General features: G+C 42.1%; 1 protein-coding gene across 1 annotated transcript; it reads right to left on the bottom strand.

The window, feature by feature from the left end:
- Nucleotides 1–7,892: 7,892 nt before the first annotated feature.
- On the bottom strand, nucleotides 7,893–15,552 carry LOC142494343 (keratin, type II cytoskeletal cochleal-like). The gene is made up of 9 exons (XM_075598900.1): nucleotides 15,070–15,552; nucleotides 14,159–14,367; nucleotides 13,935–13,995; nucleotides 13,444–13,539; nucleotides 10,209–10,373; nucleotides 9,967–10,092; nucleotides 8,983–9,203; nucleotides 8,681–8,709; nucleotides 7,893–8,279 (listed from the first exon to the last, which is right to left on the bottom strand). Exons 1-9 carry the CDS (start codon nucleotides 15,487–15,489, stop codon nucleotides 8,092–8,094), a joined length of 1,515 nt encoding a protein of 504 aa, XP_075455015.1. The 5' UTR covers nucleotides 15,490–15,552; the 3' UTR covers nucleotides 7,893–8,091.
- Between the last annotated feature and the right edge of the window lie 2,384 nt (nucleotides 15,553–17,936).

Raw genomic sequence — 17,936 nt, 5'->3', positions numbered from 1 at the left:
ACACACACACTGAGTGAGTGTGAGTGTGTGAGTGTATATATATGTATATATATATATATATATATATATATATATATATATATATATATATATATATATAGTACTATATAAACTGGTATACACAAACTAATACACTTCATGCTTCCTTGTGAAAACACTATTTTAATAATACAGGCCTAATGTTTGAGAAATATCCTAAGTATGAGACTCTAACAGTATTGTGCTTAAACAAATGTTTATTACTTAATTCAATCATGTTTCTCACCATTTAAATAGGTTTCATACAAGGTATACTTAATGCCATCAATGTTGTGTGTACTCCTGCAATATAAAAAAAAATAAAATATTATATATAAATATATATATATTTTTATAAGAGATATATTTATATATATATATATATATATATATATATATATATATATATATATATATATATACACACGTATTTAAACTCATGCAGACAGGGAGTTAACCAGACTTTCACATACACACAGAAATGTAAACGGGGAAAAAACATTTCTTTTTGCAGGTGTGTTTTTACTGATATGCCTGGCTAAGAAATATTTTCACACACTGGTCTTTGTTAGTTTTCAAAAAAACACTATGTGAACGCATTCACAGTCTAGGGATGTTTTTCACAAACGAGATAAAAGAAGGAGAAATGTTTCTCCCACAGTCCCATATCACGAACCACAACTGTTAACCCAATTAGACAAACAAATCCAATTGGCGTTTGAAATAAGGAGTCAAAGTAGTTAGTTTTGTTGACCTTGACAAGGAAAAACAGGAGTTTGTTAGCCATTCAGCACATTCATTTTGATGAGCAAATAACACAGACCTGCACACAGCTTTTGTGCTACTCAGACATGGCTGATGAATTCGTTAACAATATTAATCCCCTTTTAGGGTATAAGTACATGATCTGTGAAGCCATCTTGAACAGTCGCGGACAGAAAGCAAGCACACGCCAAATCGATGATTTCATTCGAGCAAAATATCCTTATTACCAAGACCGTAAGCATGCACGGAATTTTAATTCCTCAATAAGATTCACTTTATCAAGTAATGACTTTTTTGAACGTGACCAGGATAAGCTACAACACACCTATGGTTTCTGGAAGATTGCCCCGGAAAAACAATTTCTCCTGAAAGACGGCACTTATATTGTCGTGAAAGGCATATTTATTCCTAATGGCAATAGCAATGTATCCGCTACTACTGATCCGTTTGAATCGATACGTGCTGCAATATCTGCAGCCTCCATTCCTGAAACCCACATTGTACAAGAACAAAAGTACTATGATTATGTACCAAGCCTTTCAGCTGAAATTGCATTGGAATGGGAACCGGAAGAAATGAACCTACCTCCCGACCAATTATTTGAAGAAAGCAGTGGCGATTCCTATGAGCGCATCCTGGAGGAGATATGTGCCATACTGGATTCAGCGGTTGGGTTAAGCGTGGATGAAAATGGCTTGCATTTCTGGAGCGACCAGTTGCAGCCAGGCGAAGAGTTAATTCTAGAAGAATGGTAAATATAACAATCGTTATGCGTTGACTCTGCGTTTAAATGTTTTTTTTTTTTGTAACCACCATTTTCACTTTCAATGCGTGGATACAGCGTAACATTGCAGACTGCATAACATGTAGCGATCACAAACAAATTGTTTCCTAATACAATATAGTAGGACCTGAAAGAGTAGTACACATTGCTGACGGAATAAATATACGTACTTTCCTATCCCTTTAAACATATTAGCAACATTTTACCATTACTCTAACACATACCTGTTTTGTTATCATGCAACATCTACAACATTGAAAACCGGGTCCACCACGTATGACGTGGGACCCTTGTCATGGGCCAAGGCGTCCTTAAAAAGGATTAGTGATGTAAGTCCCGCCCCCAAGCGACGTGCGCGCCTCAAAGCCTATTGGCTGTCATGTTTTGTTATAGTAACGGTAACTGCAGTGTGTGATGCGTGCGGCTCAGTGTTTGTAGGCGTACCCTGGGCGTTAGCCGAATGTTAATTGAGTGGGAGGAGTGTTAGCGTGCGTTTCACGCTGGCTTAACATGACGTCACACGTATTGCATTTGCGCATTGTGTTATCGGCCGTGCTTTCTGTTCAAACACGTCTGTTTAAAAAGAATACAGATGTACTCGTTTAGAACGAATGTAGTTTCGTCTTCATTGTATTTGAAATAAAGATGTTATGTTTACTGGTATTTTCAACATGTATTGAACGCACAACGTACGCTTTGTTTTGCGCATGCGCTAACAGTTAGTGGAGCCAAGCGTGAAGTGCGTGCGCACACAAAGATGTGCGCGCACATCTTTCAGTATACAGGCAACGTTCACTTCTTATACATAGTTATGCCTGCTACAAATTTAAAGAAACATTACATACTGATGAACAGTTTTACTTCTAACATATAAGTGACTGACGTGTGTATCTACACAATCATATAGAGCTGCGTAACGCGTTGTCACGGATGCATATCTAGTAAGGTGCCATCTTTGACCATCATGTGTTTGCTGTATTTCAGAGATGTCGGGGAAGATACAATCGGATCAATGTATGATTTCAGAAGAGTCTACCTTTATATGAGATGATTGTGAGGAGGAGCCACCGACTACTATACTACATATGGAACTAATTTTATATTGCTTGCAGCGCTTATTAACAAACAATTAAAAATGTGATACCCTTATGCCTATATTGCATAAGCACTTAATTAACATAATGATGTTGCAAAAGAGTGCCTCATGAATTTTTATTGAGTGTTCTTTAATGACTACTAACATTTTATGACATGGTGTGTTTTATATATAACAACCATTCCCACTCTGCTAACACATTTGTGTATTATAATATGTAATGGAACGTATGACTGTCGAAACTATGTAACAATAATAATAATAATATGAGCATGTTCATGTATAGGGCTGCTAGTTGTACGCAGCGATTTACAGACACATGTTTCAGCCTGAGGTCCCTGGCCCGTGGAACGTACAAATGTTTTTTTGCCGCATGAGGCACAGGGAGATAAAGTGACTTGGCCAAGGTCACAAGGAGCCCACACCGGGAATTGAACCAGACTCCCCTGCTTCAAACTATCAGTGCCAGTGTGTGTCTTTACTCAGTGAGCCACTCCTTCTCCCAATGTAAAGGACACTTACAACCAAGTAGCCATTTATTTTTAAAATCTCTTGTTACATGGGTATGTAGATAAAATGGTTTGGGACTGTAGCAAATAATGTTACTGGCCAGATGTTATGGTCCCCTCCAATGCATGATGTTCTGAATATGACATCACCATCATGTTATGAAGTACGTTTCTGTGTATATTTCATTAACCTAACTAACTATAGTTTACTGTGTTTATTAATCGTTTAGAAATACATAGTATAGTCAATATGATGATATAAGCTACCATAATAAAGCTGGTGTTATCATTTGTCGGTGTTATACATGGATCCTACACCAATTGATAGAGACACAAACAGTTGTCTTAAAAAGTGTGTCTATGCTAGTGATGAATGTGCTCCCGTAAGTAAACAAATAAGTACAGTTATCCCCTTTTCTCCAACCACCTCTATATTACATGAATGGAAATTATAAGGAAACATACATAAAATGTGATGAAATGTGAGTAATCATTTTGTAATACAATGCACATGAAAGCTCAAGAGTAGCTAAATGCATATACATGATACAGAAAGTACATATATGTAACATTTGTGTTTAAACCAATATGTTGGGTTTTTAGTTCCAATAATTATAGGAAGATTGAGGTAGCCACATCTTATGAGAGATGTCAGCAAATATACATACCATGATCAGTCATACTGGAGATATACCTATAATGCAAAGGAACAATATATAAATTGCAAACATTGACATGCCATCTTCAGTACCGTAAACAACACAGCAAAGTGTGTATTTGGTGTTAAATGTACAACACCATGTATATTTCATGACATTCAAAATGTAAATCAGCCTGGTGTACACATCATATGGATGTACATGTTACACTGCACCAATAACATTGTATGTAAGCATACTAGAAGCATGAATGATTATGGGCATAATATGTGTTTTGTCTTAGCATAAGGAATAACACAATGCTAAAATATTATTGCTTTGTTACCCAAGTTGTATTCACATACACACAACTAAAGTACAATTGAAGAGGGATTATATAACCTGTGCAACAATAACATACCGGTGCCACATCCCTTTGTGCACACAGCAGAGAAAAGAAAGGTGTGCAACCCATATTCATCTGTGTCCTAACAGAAGGTTATATAAAGAAACATTATTGTTAATATAACATAATTAAACTATAAAAGTAGTACTAGGAACATATGAGTTTGTACTTACAAGAAAAAAATGAATTGATGAGATTCTGTCGTGTCTGGCCACCACTGGCTGTTTGTTCATTTTCAGCAGCTACATGGGTGGGATGCTCGTCTACCAAAGCCTCAGCTAGGTCTGACTGTACATTGTGCCTGAGTGCAACATTGTGCAAAATGCAACAGGCAAGGATAATATCAGACACTTTTTGAGGCTTGTATAGAAGAGCCCCACCAGTTCTGTCCAGACACCTAAACCTGGTCTTGAGTAGGCCAAATGTCCTCTCTATAACAGATCTTGTAGATATATGGGCTGCATTGTACCTGTCCTCTGCTTCAGTTTGAGGGTTTAGCACCGGAGTCAAGAGCCACGGCCTAATTCCGTATCCTGAGTCACCGATAATGAATGGAGCACACATAAGCTGACATTAGTGATCAAATTGTACAATGCCAACATTCCTAAATCAACATGTGTTTTGTGTTAGAACATGTAAATATGTACTCACCCAGCAGCCAACCAGGTTCAAAATGTCCCTCTTCGAATGCATGGAAGACTGAAGAGTTCCTCAGGATAGAGGAATCGTGACTGGAACCAGGGAACTTGGGTACCACATGCATTATCCTCATCGTGGCATCACATACCACCTGTACATTGAGTGAATGGTAGTGCTTCCGATTGCGGTACACATGCTCACTCTGACTAGGTGCAATCAAAGCAACATGTGTGCAATCGATTGCACCCAGCACAGATGGTATCCCTGCTATATTATAAAAGCCAGTCCTGACTTCCAGCCACTCTGTTGCCTCTGTAGGAAAATGAATATAATTCCTAGCGCGTCTATTGAGTGCATAGAGAAACTGGGTCAAGGCCCGCGAGAATGTAGATTGCGAGACCCCGCCCACTATGCCCACAGTTGTCTGGTATGACGCGGAAGCAAGATAATGTAATGAGCACAGCATTTTAACAAGCCCAGGGACTGCACGACCTCTGGCTGTGAAAAAATCTAAATCCCCCCTTATCTCCTCATAAAGAGCTAAGATTGCTGCTGAACTCAAACGATAGCGACTTACAATCTCCTCCTCACTCATCCCATCTAACAGGGTTCTCTCCCTGTACAGACGCGGACGAGGCACAAGTTGTCTCCTCTGTCTTCTCCTCTGATCTCCTGTCCCTCTACCTGTCCCTCGGCCTGTCCCTCTCCCTGTCCCTGTCGTATCCGCGTCACTGTCACTGTCCCTCGGTGTGTCCCTACCTTGCCCTATATCATTCTCTTGATCAGCAAGCATGTCATAGAAAAGAATGTTCCTGCGTCTCCTAAACATTCGCAACATTTTGAAATGAGTAGCTGTGAATGAGCAGGTAATGTGCGTCCTTTAAATAGGTATGTGATGATGTCAGGTGACATAGTAAAATGCAAGGTGTTACATTAACATAATAAAGTACTTCTGTGGCAAGCTGTGTGCACTTGTTGTTCTAAGTATTTGTTGTGTGTATTCTGCACGGAATGATGATATTTGGCAATGATGTGACGTGAAGCTTTGTACAAAGATTGCTTGCAAATAAATAGTTGCATGTGCAATGCATGTAACACTTGTGAACGCAAGAGTCAGTCATGTAATGAGACAAAAAGGCTGAGATTGACGTGGGAAAAGTTTTGTGTAACATGTGTAATTATCCATGTTATTGTGACATGTTGGCAACAATGAATAGTCGTGTGCATATGCATGCATTTGTGTAAGGAGGATAGTTGGTATAGAATGAGTTTACAAGGTGTCCCAATGCTGAATTACTGTACATGTGTGTATAAGTTAGGTTGAAGTGCTTGTAATGCAACGGTTACAATGTAAACATGCAATGTGATTGAGCGTCCAATAAGTGACGTCATGAAAATAGGGAGGACCCAAAAGTATATGTAAACATGAGAAGACAGATGTACATGAACGTTTAAAGATGCGTGTCACATTACAAGCATTGTGTAATGTAAAGGAAGATGAATATACTGTGTATGTGTGACATGTGTGACATGTGTGACATCATGTAAATAATTGTCGCTGAGTTGAGTAAAATGTGTGATATGATGTGAGGTTCTCCTTTAAGAGTGTAGTATAGTATTTTCCCTTGCCACATCATCACATGATGAGTAATGTGACCCGCAAATGCTGAAAACATGTAAAAGTCGAATGTTATGCAAATAAGACACATCAGCTGTGACACAATGCAGGGAATGCCCCCACACTGTCATGCAAATCCCCCTTGTATTGTGAGCAATGAAACGTAAACAGTACTATACTGTTATACGTCCCCGCTCCATTGACTTCCATTGATGTACAGAAGATGTTTTTTTTCTAAGTGCCGTTCCGGCAGCCTTAGCGATCGTTCTCCCGTCCAAACTGCCAACTTTAGTTGGCGGGAGAAATCGGCCATAACATCTCAATTTCGTAGTGCCGATCAGCCCCGATAAGCTGTTTTTTTTTGTTGAATCCAGCCGATTTAAAAAAGTGGCGATCAGTGTCGAAAACAGGCTTATCGGCAGGCGACTGGCCATAACCAAATTATCGGCTCCGAAACCTGGCGATATGAAGCACTTATCGGCGCTTACTGAATCTCAAACCCAATTTTGGCTATAACATGGCCATATTTCCCTTATCAACGCTTACTGCATGAGGCCCTTAAAGTCTAATTCGTGGAGCCCTGATTTTCTTCCCTTCTCTAATGATCAGACCCGGTGGGATAAATCAGAGATCTGCACAAACCCTGGCCTGGATTCTTCAGCTATCCTGAAACTGTGAAGTGGAGCAAAGGCCCACCCCGCTCTCTGAGTGCTCCCCCCCCCCAGGGACCCCTTAACGCATAATGTGCAAATAGACGTACACTCATACACTCCTTTACACAGAGCATTTCCTCGGGCTGTCAGACCATGTTACTGGATCGGCACTATCAGAGATTACAGAATAAAGGCCTGCGTTTCTTGCTGCCCCTTTCCTCTGCGCGCTTTATCGCTCTTGACTTTTGTCTTTTATTTTATAATTGTTTTTTAAAAAAACTCACGAGCAGAGACTACAGCCTAATCCTACTCAATCTGCACCTTCCCCTGCCATAGCAAAATGGCGGCAAGTGATGGGGGGGGGTGTATATTAAGGCGGGTAAATAGTACGAGAATAGATCTGAGCGGGAAGCAGAAATTATGTCGTTTCATTTTCTATTCAGATCGCTTATGTAGTTACGGCCACGTGGTCCGGAGTATCCCTGAAAGTGAGTGTTCCCTGTTCCTGGATTCGGGAGATCCGGACCCTCACCCTGTTCCCCGGTGTCAGACTCCAACCCCACGAACGTGCCCATTCTCAGCTGTTACTGACTGGTGTACCACACGAGACACATCACCTGATAACAATGTTACATTCTGTGCAGTGAATCATTATGTGTCTGTACAGTATCTGTTCCTGGTCACAAGTCAGTAATAATTATTACTTTTCCAGTTATGAACATACACCAGGAAATAAGTGTGTGAAACATTGGTGAGTAAACAGCAGTTTATTGAAGAGACAGAGAAACAGAAAAGCGGCGATGATTACATTTACATTATGTGCCAGTAAAGTATTCAGCAGAGCCCACTGTGTCCTGTAATATAGATACAAGCAGAGTCATTAAATAGAGACACATTTAGCTATATAGAAGATTTCCTGCACTGGGGCAGCAATGGCAGGTAAATAATGAGCCCGGCAGTTACTGTCAGTGCTTGGAAGCGATGCCCCCAGTGTAACAGCTGTAAACAGGCCCTGAGCAATGGTTGCTTTTGGAGACATGGCTGATGCTTCTTCCGCTGCCTGAGCTACATCCGCTCTTATGGTGATGTCCACTTCCACCGTGGGACATTCCCCCAGCGCAGTGTTTTCCCCCAGTGCTAGAGTGTAGCACGGCTGTAAGAAATGTAACGTACGTGTCACTTAGTAACCGTGTGATTGGGAATGTGTGTGACATAACGTAACATATTATTATTATTATAATTACAGTGACGGGTATTCATGCTTAAGGACAGTTTGTTCTTGCTTATACCACAAATTAATTAAATGGGAGTCAGTGAGCTATTACACTTCTTTACTTCTAATAATAGGAAGTTAGATTTTAGTAATGGGATAATAGAAGAAAACAGAATGTAAATGTCTTTCTTATTCAGTTATTGTGCTTATAAAATAGTGTAACAGAAATGACAAATTAGAAGCCTATGGAAAAGATAAGAGGCCAAACGTAACCCCAAGTTTAGGTATAATCTTACACACTCACTTAGCACATACACGCAAGAAGACATTGAGTCACTTACAGATGTTAACAGAGCCGTCTTTACCCAACCTGAAACAAACATAATAATTATTAGTAGGAGTATTGGTCCATGAAGATTAAACATTATGATGTGTGTCTTCTGTTGTAGATGAGTGAATGTTTATTAAAGTGTTTTATCCCATTTCTCAGGCATGTTTAGGCTTGTATTTAATAGTACACAATGTATATAATTGGGGAGATTGGCAGCAGGGGGTATTACAATATAATGTGTGAGACGTGTGTAAGTTCTTTCTATGCTCACAGTAAGAGGAATAAAGGGGGGTGTATAGATATTACATTTACCTGCACTCTTCTCCCTCCAACATTTTTTTATAAGTTGCAATCTCAATATCCAGAGCCAGCTTCACATTCATCTGCTCCTGGTATTCCCGCAGCTGGCAAGCCATGTCCTGCTTAGCTTTCTGCAGAGCATTCTCCAGCTCAGACAGTTTATTCTTGGCATCTCTGACAGCCGCCTCTCCCCGTCCCTCAGCGTCACTTATAGCGGCTTCCAGTGCAGCGCGCTGGGGAACACATGGTGATAATGGCAGAAAAATCAAACCAAGTTTCTAATTACTAGTTACTGCAAACGTCTCTCGGTTACACGTACAGATGTAGCCGGCGTAACTGTTTCCTTTATGAGGTGTGCCTGGGCAGGGAGTGATGTTTCTGATGGATATGGGGAGTCCTGATGACCCTGAGACATGCCTGGGTATGTTAGCCAGTGTAAAAGGAAGGATATAGTTACATAGCCGAAACTCAGACTAGCGATGCGCGCTGACTTAATACCGGCCAATCGCTTTCTAACTCTGACTCAGCAGCAATATTTTCACTGCATTAAAAGGGGAACTTTTACCTGCTCCCGACCTTAATAACCACAAAACCTTCCTGACTTCTGGCGGGTTCGTAACCTGACTGCAAAGTTTCACAAATCGATCATGAAAACTCAACAAAAAATGAAGATTTAAAAAAATGGGTAGATAAAAAAAAGATCAGAACGACATAATCTATCGGGTCATGTTATGTCATACACGGGTAACTCTTAATGTATTGCTTTCTGGTAAATAAACAAAAATAAAATAAATGTCTTCAGTTCTTTTTTTGGGGGGTGAAATCTTTGTTTAAACATTGTATTGAATAATATACATTTTCTTCAGATTCAGCTATTGCTTAAAAAAGGTAATACATCTAGATGCCTTTATAATAAAAAAAACTATTCAAGAAATGCTTATTCTGCATCTGTAAAGCTATTAGTGCGTGTGCCTGTGTAATATCTGTGTGTGTTACCTGCGCTTTCACACTCTCTATCTCTCCCTTAAGCCGCTGAATTGCTCGGTTGAGGTCAGCGATCTCATTCCTGGTGTTCTGCAGATCATTCCCATTTCTCCCGGCAGTCATGCTCAGCTCCTCAAACTGGAGATAAAACAGGACTGGTTATAGATATGGAAATTATATCACAGGACTTTGTGCACCCGATGTGCATGAGGATTGGTTTTATGTGTGATGTTATCTGCCTGTAAGAGACTCACCCTTGTTTGGTACATGGATTCTGCTTCAGCTCTGCTCCTGTTAGCAATGTCCTCATATTGAGCTCTGACCTCAGCAATGATACCGCCCATGTCCAGGTCCCGGCTGTTATCCATGGAGACAATGACTGAGGTATCTGAGATCTGGGCCTGAAGCTGAGATATTTCCTGTAACGTAGACACGTGATAATATTGTGTATATAAGATTAGAGATGGGAGAACCTGACAAGAGTCACTTTGCTGCTGTTATTTATTTATAAAATGTTTTACCAGGAAGTAATAAATTGAGAGTTACTTCTCATTTTCAAGTATGTCCTGGGCATAGAGTTATGATGACAAATAATAAATTTTTACCTGTACATAATTACATAAATGAACAGGGTTTACATTATTTACAAGACATTGCATGCACAGTTAGAGATAATATATGTTATATGTGTATTTAACAGTTACAGACCAGATTAAAATGTGAGTTTTGAAAGAACTTAGACTGGTGGTGGATGTGAGAGTCTCTGGTAGGTTGTTCCAGTTTTGGGGTGCACGGTAAGAGAAGGAGGAGCGGCCGGATACTTTGCTGAACCTCAGGACCATGAACAGTCTTTTGGAGTCAGATCTCAGATGATAAGTGCTGCATGTGGTAGGGGTGAGGAGCTTGTTCAGATAGATGGGTAGCTTGCCCAGATATGATCTGAAGGCAAAACAGGAAAGATGAACTTTGCGCCTAGACTTAAGTGATGACCAATCTAGTTCTTTGAGCATTTCGCAGTCATGTGTGCTGTAGTTGCATTGAAGAACAAAATGGCAAATTGAATTGTAGTGGGTGTCAAGTTTGCTAAGGTGGGTTTGGGATGTCGAGCTGTATACTATGTCCGCATAGTCAATAATTGGCATTAGCATCTGCTGTGCGATACGCTTTCTGACCAGCAGACTTAGGGAGGATTTGTTTCTGTAGAGTACACCTAGTTTGGCATAGGTTTTGGATGTCAGGGTATCAATGTGCATCCAAAATGTTAAATGGGAGTCAAACCATATGCCCAAGTACTTAAAACTAGTAACAGGTATTAGGGTGGTATTAGCGTTGGTTCTAGTCTGGAGCTCAGTCCTTGGAAGCTTTAGTAATTTATCCTTGGTCCCAAATACCATTGTTACAGTCTTGTCATTGTTTAAAAACAGTTTGTTTTGGGAAATCCAATTTTCAAATCTCAAAAAGTCAGACTGAAGTATGTGTTGAAGGTCAGAGAGGCTATGGCTGTGTGCATATAGGGTTGTGTCATCTGCATACATGTGTATTGAGGCTTCCTTACAAGCTGTGGGAAGATCACTGATGAACACTGAGAAGAGTAGGGGCCCCAGAACAGAGCCTTGCGGGACACCACAGGTGATATCCAGGGGGTTGGAGTTAGAGCCTGAGATGGACACATGTTGGGATCTTCCTGATATGTAGGACTGAAACCAGTTTAAAGCATGTTTCCCTATTCCAGAGCTCTGGAGTTTGTTAAGCAGGATAACATGATCAACTGTGTCAAAAGCCTTTGCAAAATCTAGGAATACTGCACCAGTGAGTTGTCCCCGTTCCATTCCACACTGGATTTCATTGCAAACTTTTAGCAGGGTAGTTACGGTGGAGTGTTTGGGATGAAACCCAGACTGGAATTGGCTAGGGAAATTTGTCTTGGTGTAGTAATCGCTTAGGCTAAGGCCCCGCTGCCGACTTGCTTGCCAGCGGCGCGTGCAACTCACTGTACCGCAATCTGCGGTCTGCAGTAAACTTTTTTCGGCGTGGCCATAACGAGTCGGGGGGGGCGCAGCCATTAAGCCCGGGGAGAGGGGTGGAGGAGGTTGTGGGTGAAGGAGCAGAGGTTGTGGGTCCGCAGGAGGAAGGGGGGTGTAGGTCCGGGAGGCTGTGGGTCCGGGAGGAGATTAATAGATCGGGCCATCTACTTTGCTCTTGCACAGGCACACTTCCCTCCCAAGCCACCTCCCTCCCGTATCTCCCCTCCTTCCCTCCTCCCCTCCTTCCCTCCTTCCCTCCTCCCCTCCTTCCCTCCTCCCTCCTCCCCTCCTTCCCTCCTCCCTCCTCCCCTCCTCCCCTCCTTCCCTCCTCATTGGCTCACTCGCATAACACGTGACGCGGCAGTGCTTCTGATCAGCAGAGCCTTGTAGCTCGGGCCGGCTGACGGGTCACAGCACCTAGTGTGTCACGTCAGAAGGAGGTACCGGGGACCACCACACTGCAGGTACGGGGCCGGTGAGCTGCGTGCACGCGGCCGCACGCGCCGCCGAGCGCAGTGGGTCCACAGCCTTAATTGGGAGTGAACACATTTTTCCATGGCTTTGGATAGAATTGGGAGAAGTGAGATTGGCCTGTAGTTTGAGTTAGTGCTTTGTCCCCACTTTTGAAGATTGGGACAACTCTGGCAGTTTTACAGGTCTTAGGGATATGGCCTGCAGACAGGATAGAGTTGACTATGGAAGCAATTGGTTTGGCAATGGCTGGGGCACCAAGTCGTAGGAACCTAGATTGCAGAAAATTAGGTCCACATTGGCTGCTTAGTTTTAGTTTGAGGAGCGCTTGTGTAATCTCCTCTTCAGATACTGGGCTAAATTGAAAATTGTGGGCAGTGTTGGGAGGGGGTGGGGCTATAGGGGTACTCCCAGGATGAGATTCAGGTTTGGGGTTCGGGTTGCGTTTCGCTAATAGCACACCCCACAAAGTAATCAAACGTTCGAAAAAATACAATCAAACTTATCGCAGGTTCTACCGAGCTGGATCAATTATGAAAGTGAAAATAATCGATACAGGAAATAGTTTTCCTACAAAGATAAACTATGGATTATTTATCAGGGCCGCGCAGCAGCGGAAACTCTGTGGCAGAAAATGCATCACATTTATCATGAAAACACATTCTCACTCAAACCGATGGTATTTTCTCCTTTTATAAACCTTGTGCTGTGTTATTGCGCTGGGTTTGGGACAGGTTTGTAGCTGGGAGACTTTGATTAATATAACCCTATGGAGGTCATTCATTAAACTGCGATAGTGCCGATCGGGGAACTATTACACACAAACTCTTATTGCCTTCAGTTGGAGTTTCCACGTGTTAGTGCCCCGATCAGCACTATCTCATTATAATCAATAACCTCCTATGTCTCACATAAATAATGCTTATGTAGCTGGATATCAATAACCTATTGTCCGTTAAACAAGAAAGTAACAGAAACATGTTAGAGGTTTTACCGCATCAAACAGAACTCGCAGGAAGTTGATCTCATCAGTCAGGGAATCCGCCTTAACCTGCAGCTCCGCTTTGTTCATAAAAGCAGCATCAACATCCTACAGGGAAGAGACACGTGAAATGGGGACATCCGTGTGTGTGTGCGTGTGTGTGTGTGTGTGCATGTGTGTGTGTGTGTGTGTGTCTGTGTGTGTGCATGTGTGTGTATGTCTGTATGTGGGTGGGTGTGTGTGAGTATGTGTGTGTGCGTGTGTGTGTGTGTGTGCGTGTGTGTGTGTGTCTGTGTGTATGTATGTGTGTGTGTGTGTATCTGTGTGTGTGTGTGTGTGTGTGTGTGTGTGTGTGCGTGCGTGCGTGCGTGCGTGTGCGTGTGTGTGTGTGTGTGTGTGTGTGTGTGTGTGTGTGTGTGTGTGTACAGTATTTTGTACAATTTGTGTTTAGTTTCAAATAATGCATTTCAGCAACATTGTGACAAATCTCCCTATTGCCTTACCCTCTTTAGCCCAACAAATTCATTCTCTGCAGCGATGCGCCTGCTGTTTTCTTCCTCATATCTGGGGAATTACAGGTTAGATTATATCATATTGCAGGGTGTCTTTTCCTTCGGGAGGAATATTTTTTATTATTATTATTATTTTTGCTGAGATATATTATGTATGATTTTATTAAACACATTAGTGCATAAATCTCCCATACTGAGGGTAAGTTAGTACTTACCTTCTCTTCATGTCTTCTGCGGTCTCCTCCATACTGTTCCTTTCTGCATCCAGGCGCGCTCTCTCACATGTTAGACTCTCCAGCTGTCTCCTGAGGTTACTGATAAAAGCCTCAAAGAGAGGTTCCATTTGACACCTTGCAGTGTTCTGATCCTGTAACAAAGCCCACTTGGTCTCAAGCATTTTATTCTGTTGCTCCAGAAATCGCACCTAAAGCAAGTAGGAGAAACATTAATAATCATAAAAATGGCCAAACAATCTCAGCAAAATATTCTGCAGTTTGCCTGGAAGATGCAGCAATAATGTTTTGTTTTAGCACCTAAGACAACGGGTTCTGTTACATATAAATGGGCTAAGAATATACTATTTAAGCCCTAACTGCCTCTGTAATTGTGTTACTTTGTATATTTCCGCGTATGTTTCAGTTTAACACTGCAGCCAAGTAAGAAACATGCATCAAACGTGTGACACTGTCACTGGGTGGGAACCGCTGAGAAAGTGGCACATACAGTTCTTACTTACTGAGCAGTGTTATTCTATAAGGTCCCTTCTGGTGCTGGGAGACACCGTATGGCCTATTCAAGGGAAGACATCTGATGGCATAGCAGCACTTAGTGAATATGGGCCAGTACCGTCAGTAAGAGCCACACACCACAGTCTGTGCCGCCTGTTTGATTAATGACACCGTCCCACTAAGTTACAGAATTATGAAGTGACCTTACAGGATATATAGAAGCAACGTGAATGTTTTGACCCCACAGATTATTTCCCATATACCGTCAGTAACTCTTTATCTCCCTGTTGCACGTTGTGTTACACTGATTTCATGCTACACGTTCTCTAACCAGAGTTATTAGGACATATACATGCTACAGTCTGTCCCCATATATGTGCGATGTAACATGACCTTACCTTGTCAATGAAGGAGGCAAATTTGTTATTGAGACCCTTGATTTGATTCTTCTCATCAGTCCTCATTCTCTGGATGTTTGGGTCAATCTCCAAGTTGAGTGGTGACAGGAGACCTTGGTTCACGGTAACAGGGGTGATGCCTCCAGAGCAAAATGATCCCCCAATGCCATATCCACTACCAGATCCATATCCGTGTCCACTTCTCCCTGAATGGCAACTTCCACCTGAGATCTTATGTCCCCTGGAGCCAGCACTACAGGCACTTTTACTGCTAAAGCCAGACTTTGCCTGGTGACAAGAAGCGACTTTGTTAGAAGAATATGAGCAGATGCTGTGGGTGCCGCCATGCTTAGGTAATACAGCTGAGTGTGAGCTGGAGTGCTGGGGCCCAGAGCTGCAGTGGGTAGATTGATGAGGCATGCTGCTTCCTCTATAGGGGGTGATATAGAGATAATAGGAAGTGCAGTCTGCACAGCAGGTGTAAAGTAGTCCTTTTCTTTTAGAACAGATACAGTATCTGCTCCTTTTATACTGGAAGTGGGTGTTGCCGCTCACGTAAAAGACCATTGTTATGATGGATGTTTGGTGGCATCATTTCCTCCTACTTTCATAGGGTACAATAACCCAGCTACATTATCAAAGCAGCAACGCTTTTACTAGTGGCTACCTATTTCCCCATAAAACATTGCATTAAATGTCTCATTTACAGAAACAATGTACGAGAGATTATAGAAAGAAGCCTCTGTGATAACATATAAACCAGTAATTAAAATATGAAATATATTATTTAAAATTTCTGTTGAGTTTTACTTCCCCAACAGTTCCTAATTTTCATGTGAAATCTCTGTGTGACAATGTATCAGGTTCTTTGTCCAACCTTTGCCCTGTGATTCCCATTTATAGAATGTCAGTAGGAGGAGTCACTGAGGAGTTACATGACGCGCGTATTATAATGCATTGTATCTATTCTGTGTTTCTGTGTCATTTTATCACCTTTTACTAGCATCAATATAATCTGCAAGGCCTGAGAGGACAGGATCAGTGACAGGGGGTAGAGACAATGCTGGTGCCTTGGGCCCAGTGAGACATGTGGTCCGGGACAGGGATCTGCAGTTCTTCAGCCCTCTGCCTCTGCAGAACATTCTCCCTCAGGGCCCTGGGTCGGCCGCACACATTTTCCCTGAATTATTTCTCTCCCCCTTGACAAGAGGATGGATTGAACCTGTTTGTCGTGTGTAGAGAGGATGGATTGAACCGGTTTGTCATGTGTAGAGAGGGGCAAAAATTCAACCCACAATTTATTTGGGACATTTTGGAAAATATTGGTTTTGTGAAGGAATATTTGTAAAAATATATAATAGTATTTTGTAAATAAAATTAGAGAGGAGTATAATCAGAGTGAGAAGTGCTATACAGTATATAACAGTATATAACCCCTGATACAAAGAAAAAGTCCTTTATTTTCTACACTGCTGATCCAAGTATGGAAGATCAACATAAAGAGCATAGAACTGCAACAACATAAAATGTCCTTATCTTTGGTGCTGAGTGTGAGTCCCAGTTATTCCCATGCACTACCTCTGTGTACTGTGAAACTCTGTGACTTAGTTTTATTGAGGGAAAATCACAGGAAGAAAGGTACTTGCAGATGTAATGTGGGTAGAGAGTACTTCTCTGTCTGAAGTGCAGTGTATCAAGGTATGGCAGTGTAAAACAGAAAGGCCTTGCTGGGGAAAATAGCAGGCAGGTACTCACTCAGAGTCCAGTGTGAAAAGGAAGTGAGGAGCAAGCGTCACTCTGGAAGGGAAGTGAGACTATACTAACTGTCAGCAAGGACAGGGGGTAGGAATAGCCCACTCTCAGCTAGGAGAATAGGAGATTGCAGGCAACCAACACTGACTAGGGCTGTGTAAACAACATGTAACAATAATGTTGCCTTTTCACATGCAGCTAGCTGCTGGGACAGGGAAAATAACAGGCAGCTAAGCCAGGGAGACATGAATCCCATGAGCTGCAAAGGGAGACAGAGAAATGTGGAATCTAGTTCCAGGACACTCCCCGTCTGGTATCTGGAGATACCACTATATAATAAAATGTGGAACATATGTGCAATGCATAATGACAATACATAACATCGTATTCACAAACCAATGCGAAAGTCCATGTCCACACAACGATGTGATACCGGCCGGTATCACTGGCTTCAAAGTCCCTTGACCAAGGTTCTTTGGCAAAGGATGCCAAGCGGATGCACCGGTCCAGGTTAGCTGGGTGCACCACAATGCCCTTTGCAAAAGTCTCTGGTCCTGTTTCTTTTCAAACTTATGGAAGAACAGTCCCTTTGTCTCTGTAGTTTCACCTACAGAGTGCATCCCCTTGTAGGTATGCCAGTTGTGGTAGCCTATCACTCTATCATCTGGCGTTTGGCAGAAGGAGATGGCTTTTGGCTCCTTGCGGAAGCGGATCAACACTCCTGGAAGACTGGTTATCAAGTCTGGTCCAGTGAAGAGGGCGTCGTTCAGGGAGACTCCCTGGTGCTGAGCGCTGGAGCTGAACACTACCCAGATTTGATCAGGTTTCTGAGGGTGGTAGACCCCAGATGATTGGAGGTTCCAACATTCTTCATCTTCCTTCAGTGAAGGTGCTGGCTTTGCGTGGCCGCTAAGGAACGTCTTCTGGATGAGGGCCACAAAGTTATGTTTGGTCTCCGGTTTCCTTTGTAGTTCGCAGCAGAGCGAAGTGAGCCTAGAGATGGCATGTTCTTTGTTGTTTGGGAAGCGTCTTCTTGGTGAATGGAATGGTAGCGGGGTCACCCAACTGCCCGATCTGTCTTTGAAGAGCTCCTTATCCATTAACTTCTGGAATTC

This window comes from Ascaphus truei, chromosome 5 (assembly GCF_040206685.1).
Source record: "Ascaphus truei isolate aAscTru1 chromosome 5, aAscTru1.hap1, whole genome shotgun sequence".
Classification (NCBI taxonomy): Eukaryota; Metazoa; Chordata; class Amphibia; order Anura; family Ascaphidae; genus Ascaphus; species Ascaphus truei.
Note: the sequence above shows the minus strand (reverse complement) of the source record. Positions and strands in the feature narration are given on the sequence as shown.

Coding starts and splice junctions, on each gene's coding strand:
- LOC142494343 (XM_075598900.1), bottom strand. CDS start 15,489: ATGCCTCATCAATCTACCCACTGCAGCTCTGGGCCCCAGCACTCCAGC. Junction 10,093..10,208: donor AATCCATGTACCAAACAAGG/GTGAGTCTCTTA, acceptor TTTTATCTCCAG/TTTGAGGAGCTGAGCATGAC. Junction 9,204..9,966: donor TAGAGAGTGTGAAAGCGCAG/GTAACACACACA, acceptor TGTGTTCCCCAG/CGCGCTGCACTGGAAGCCGC.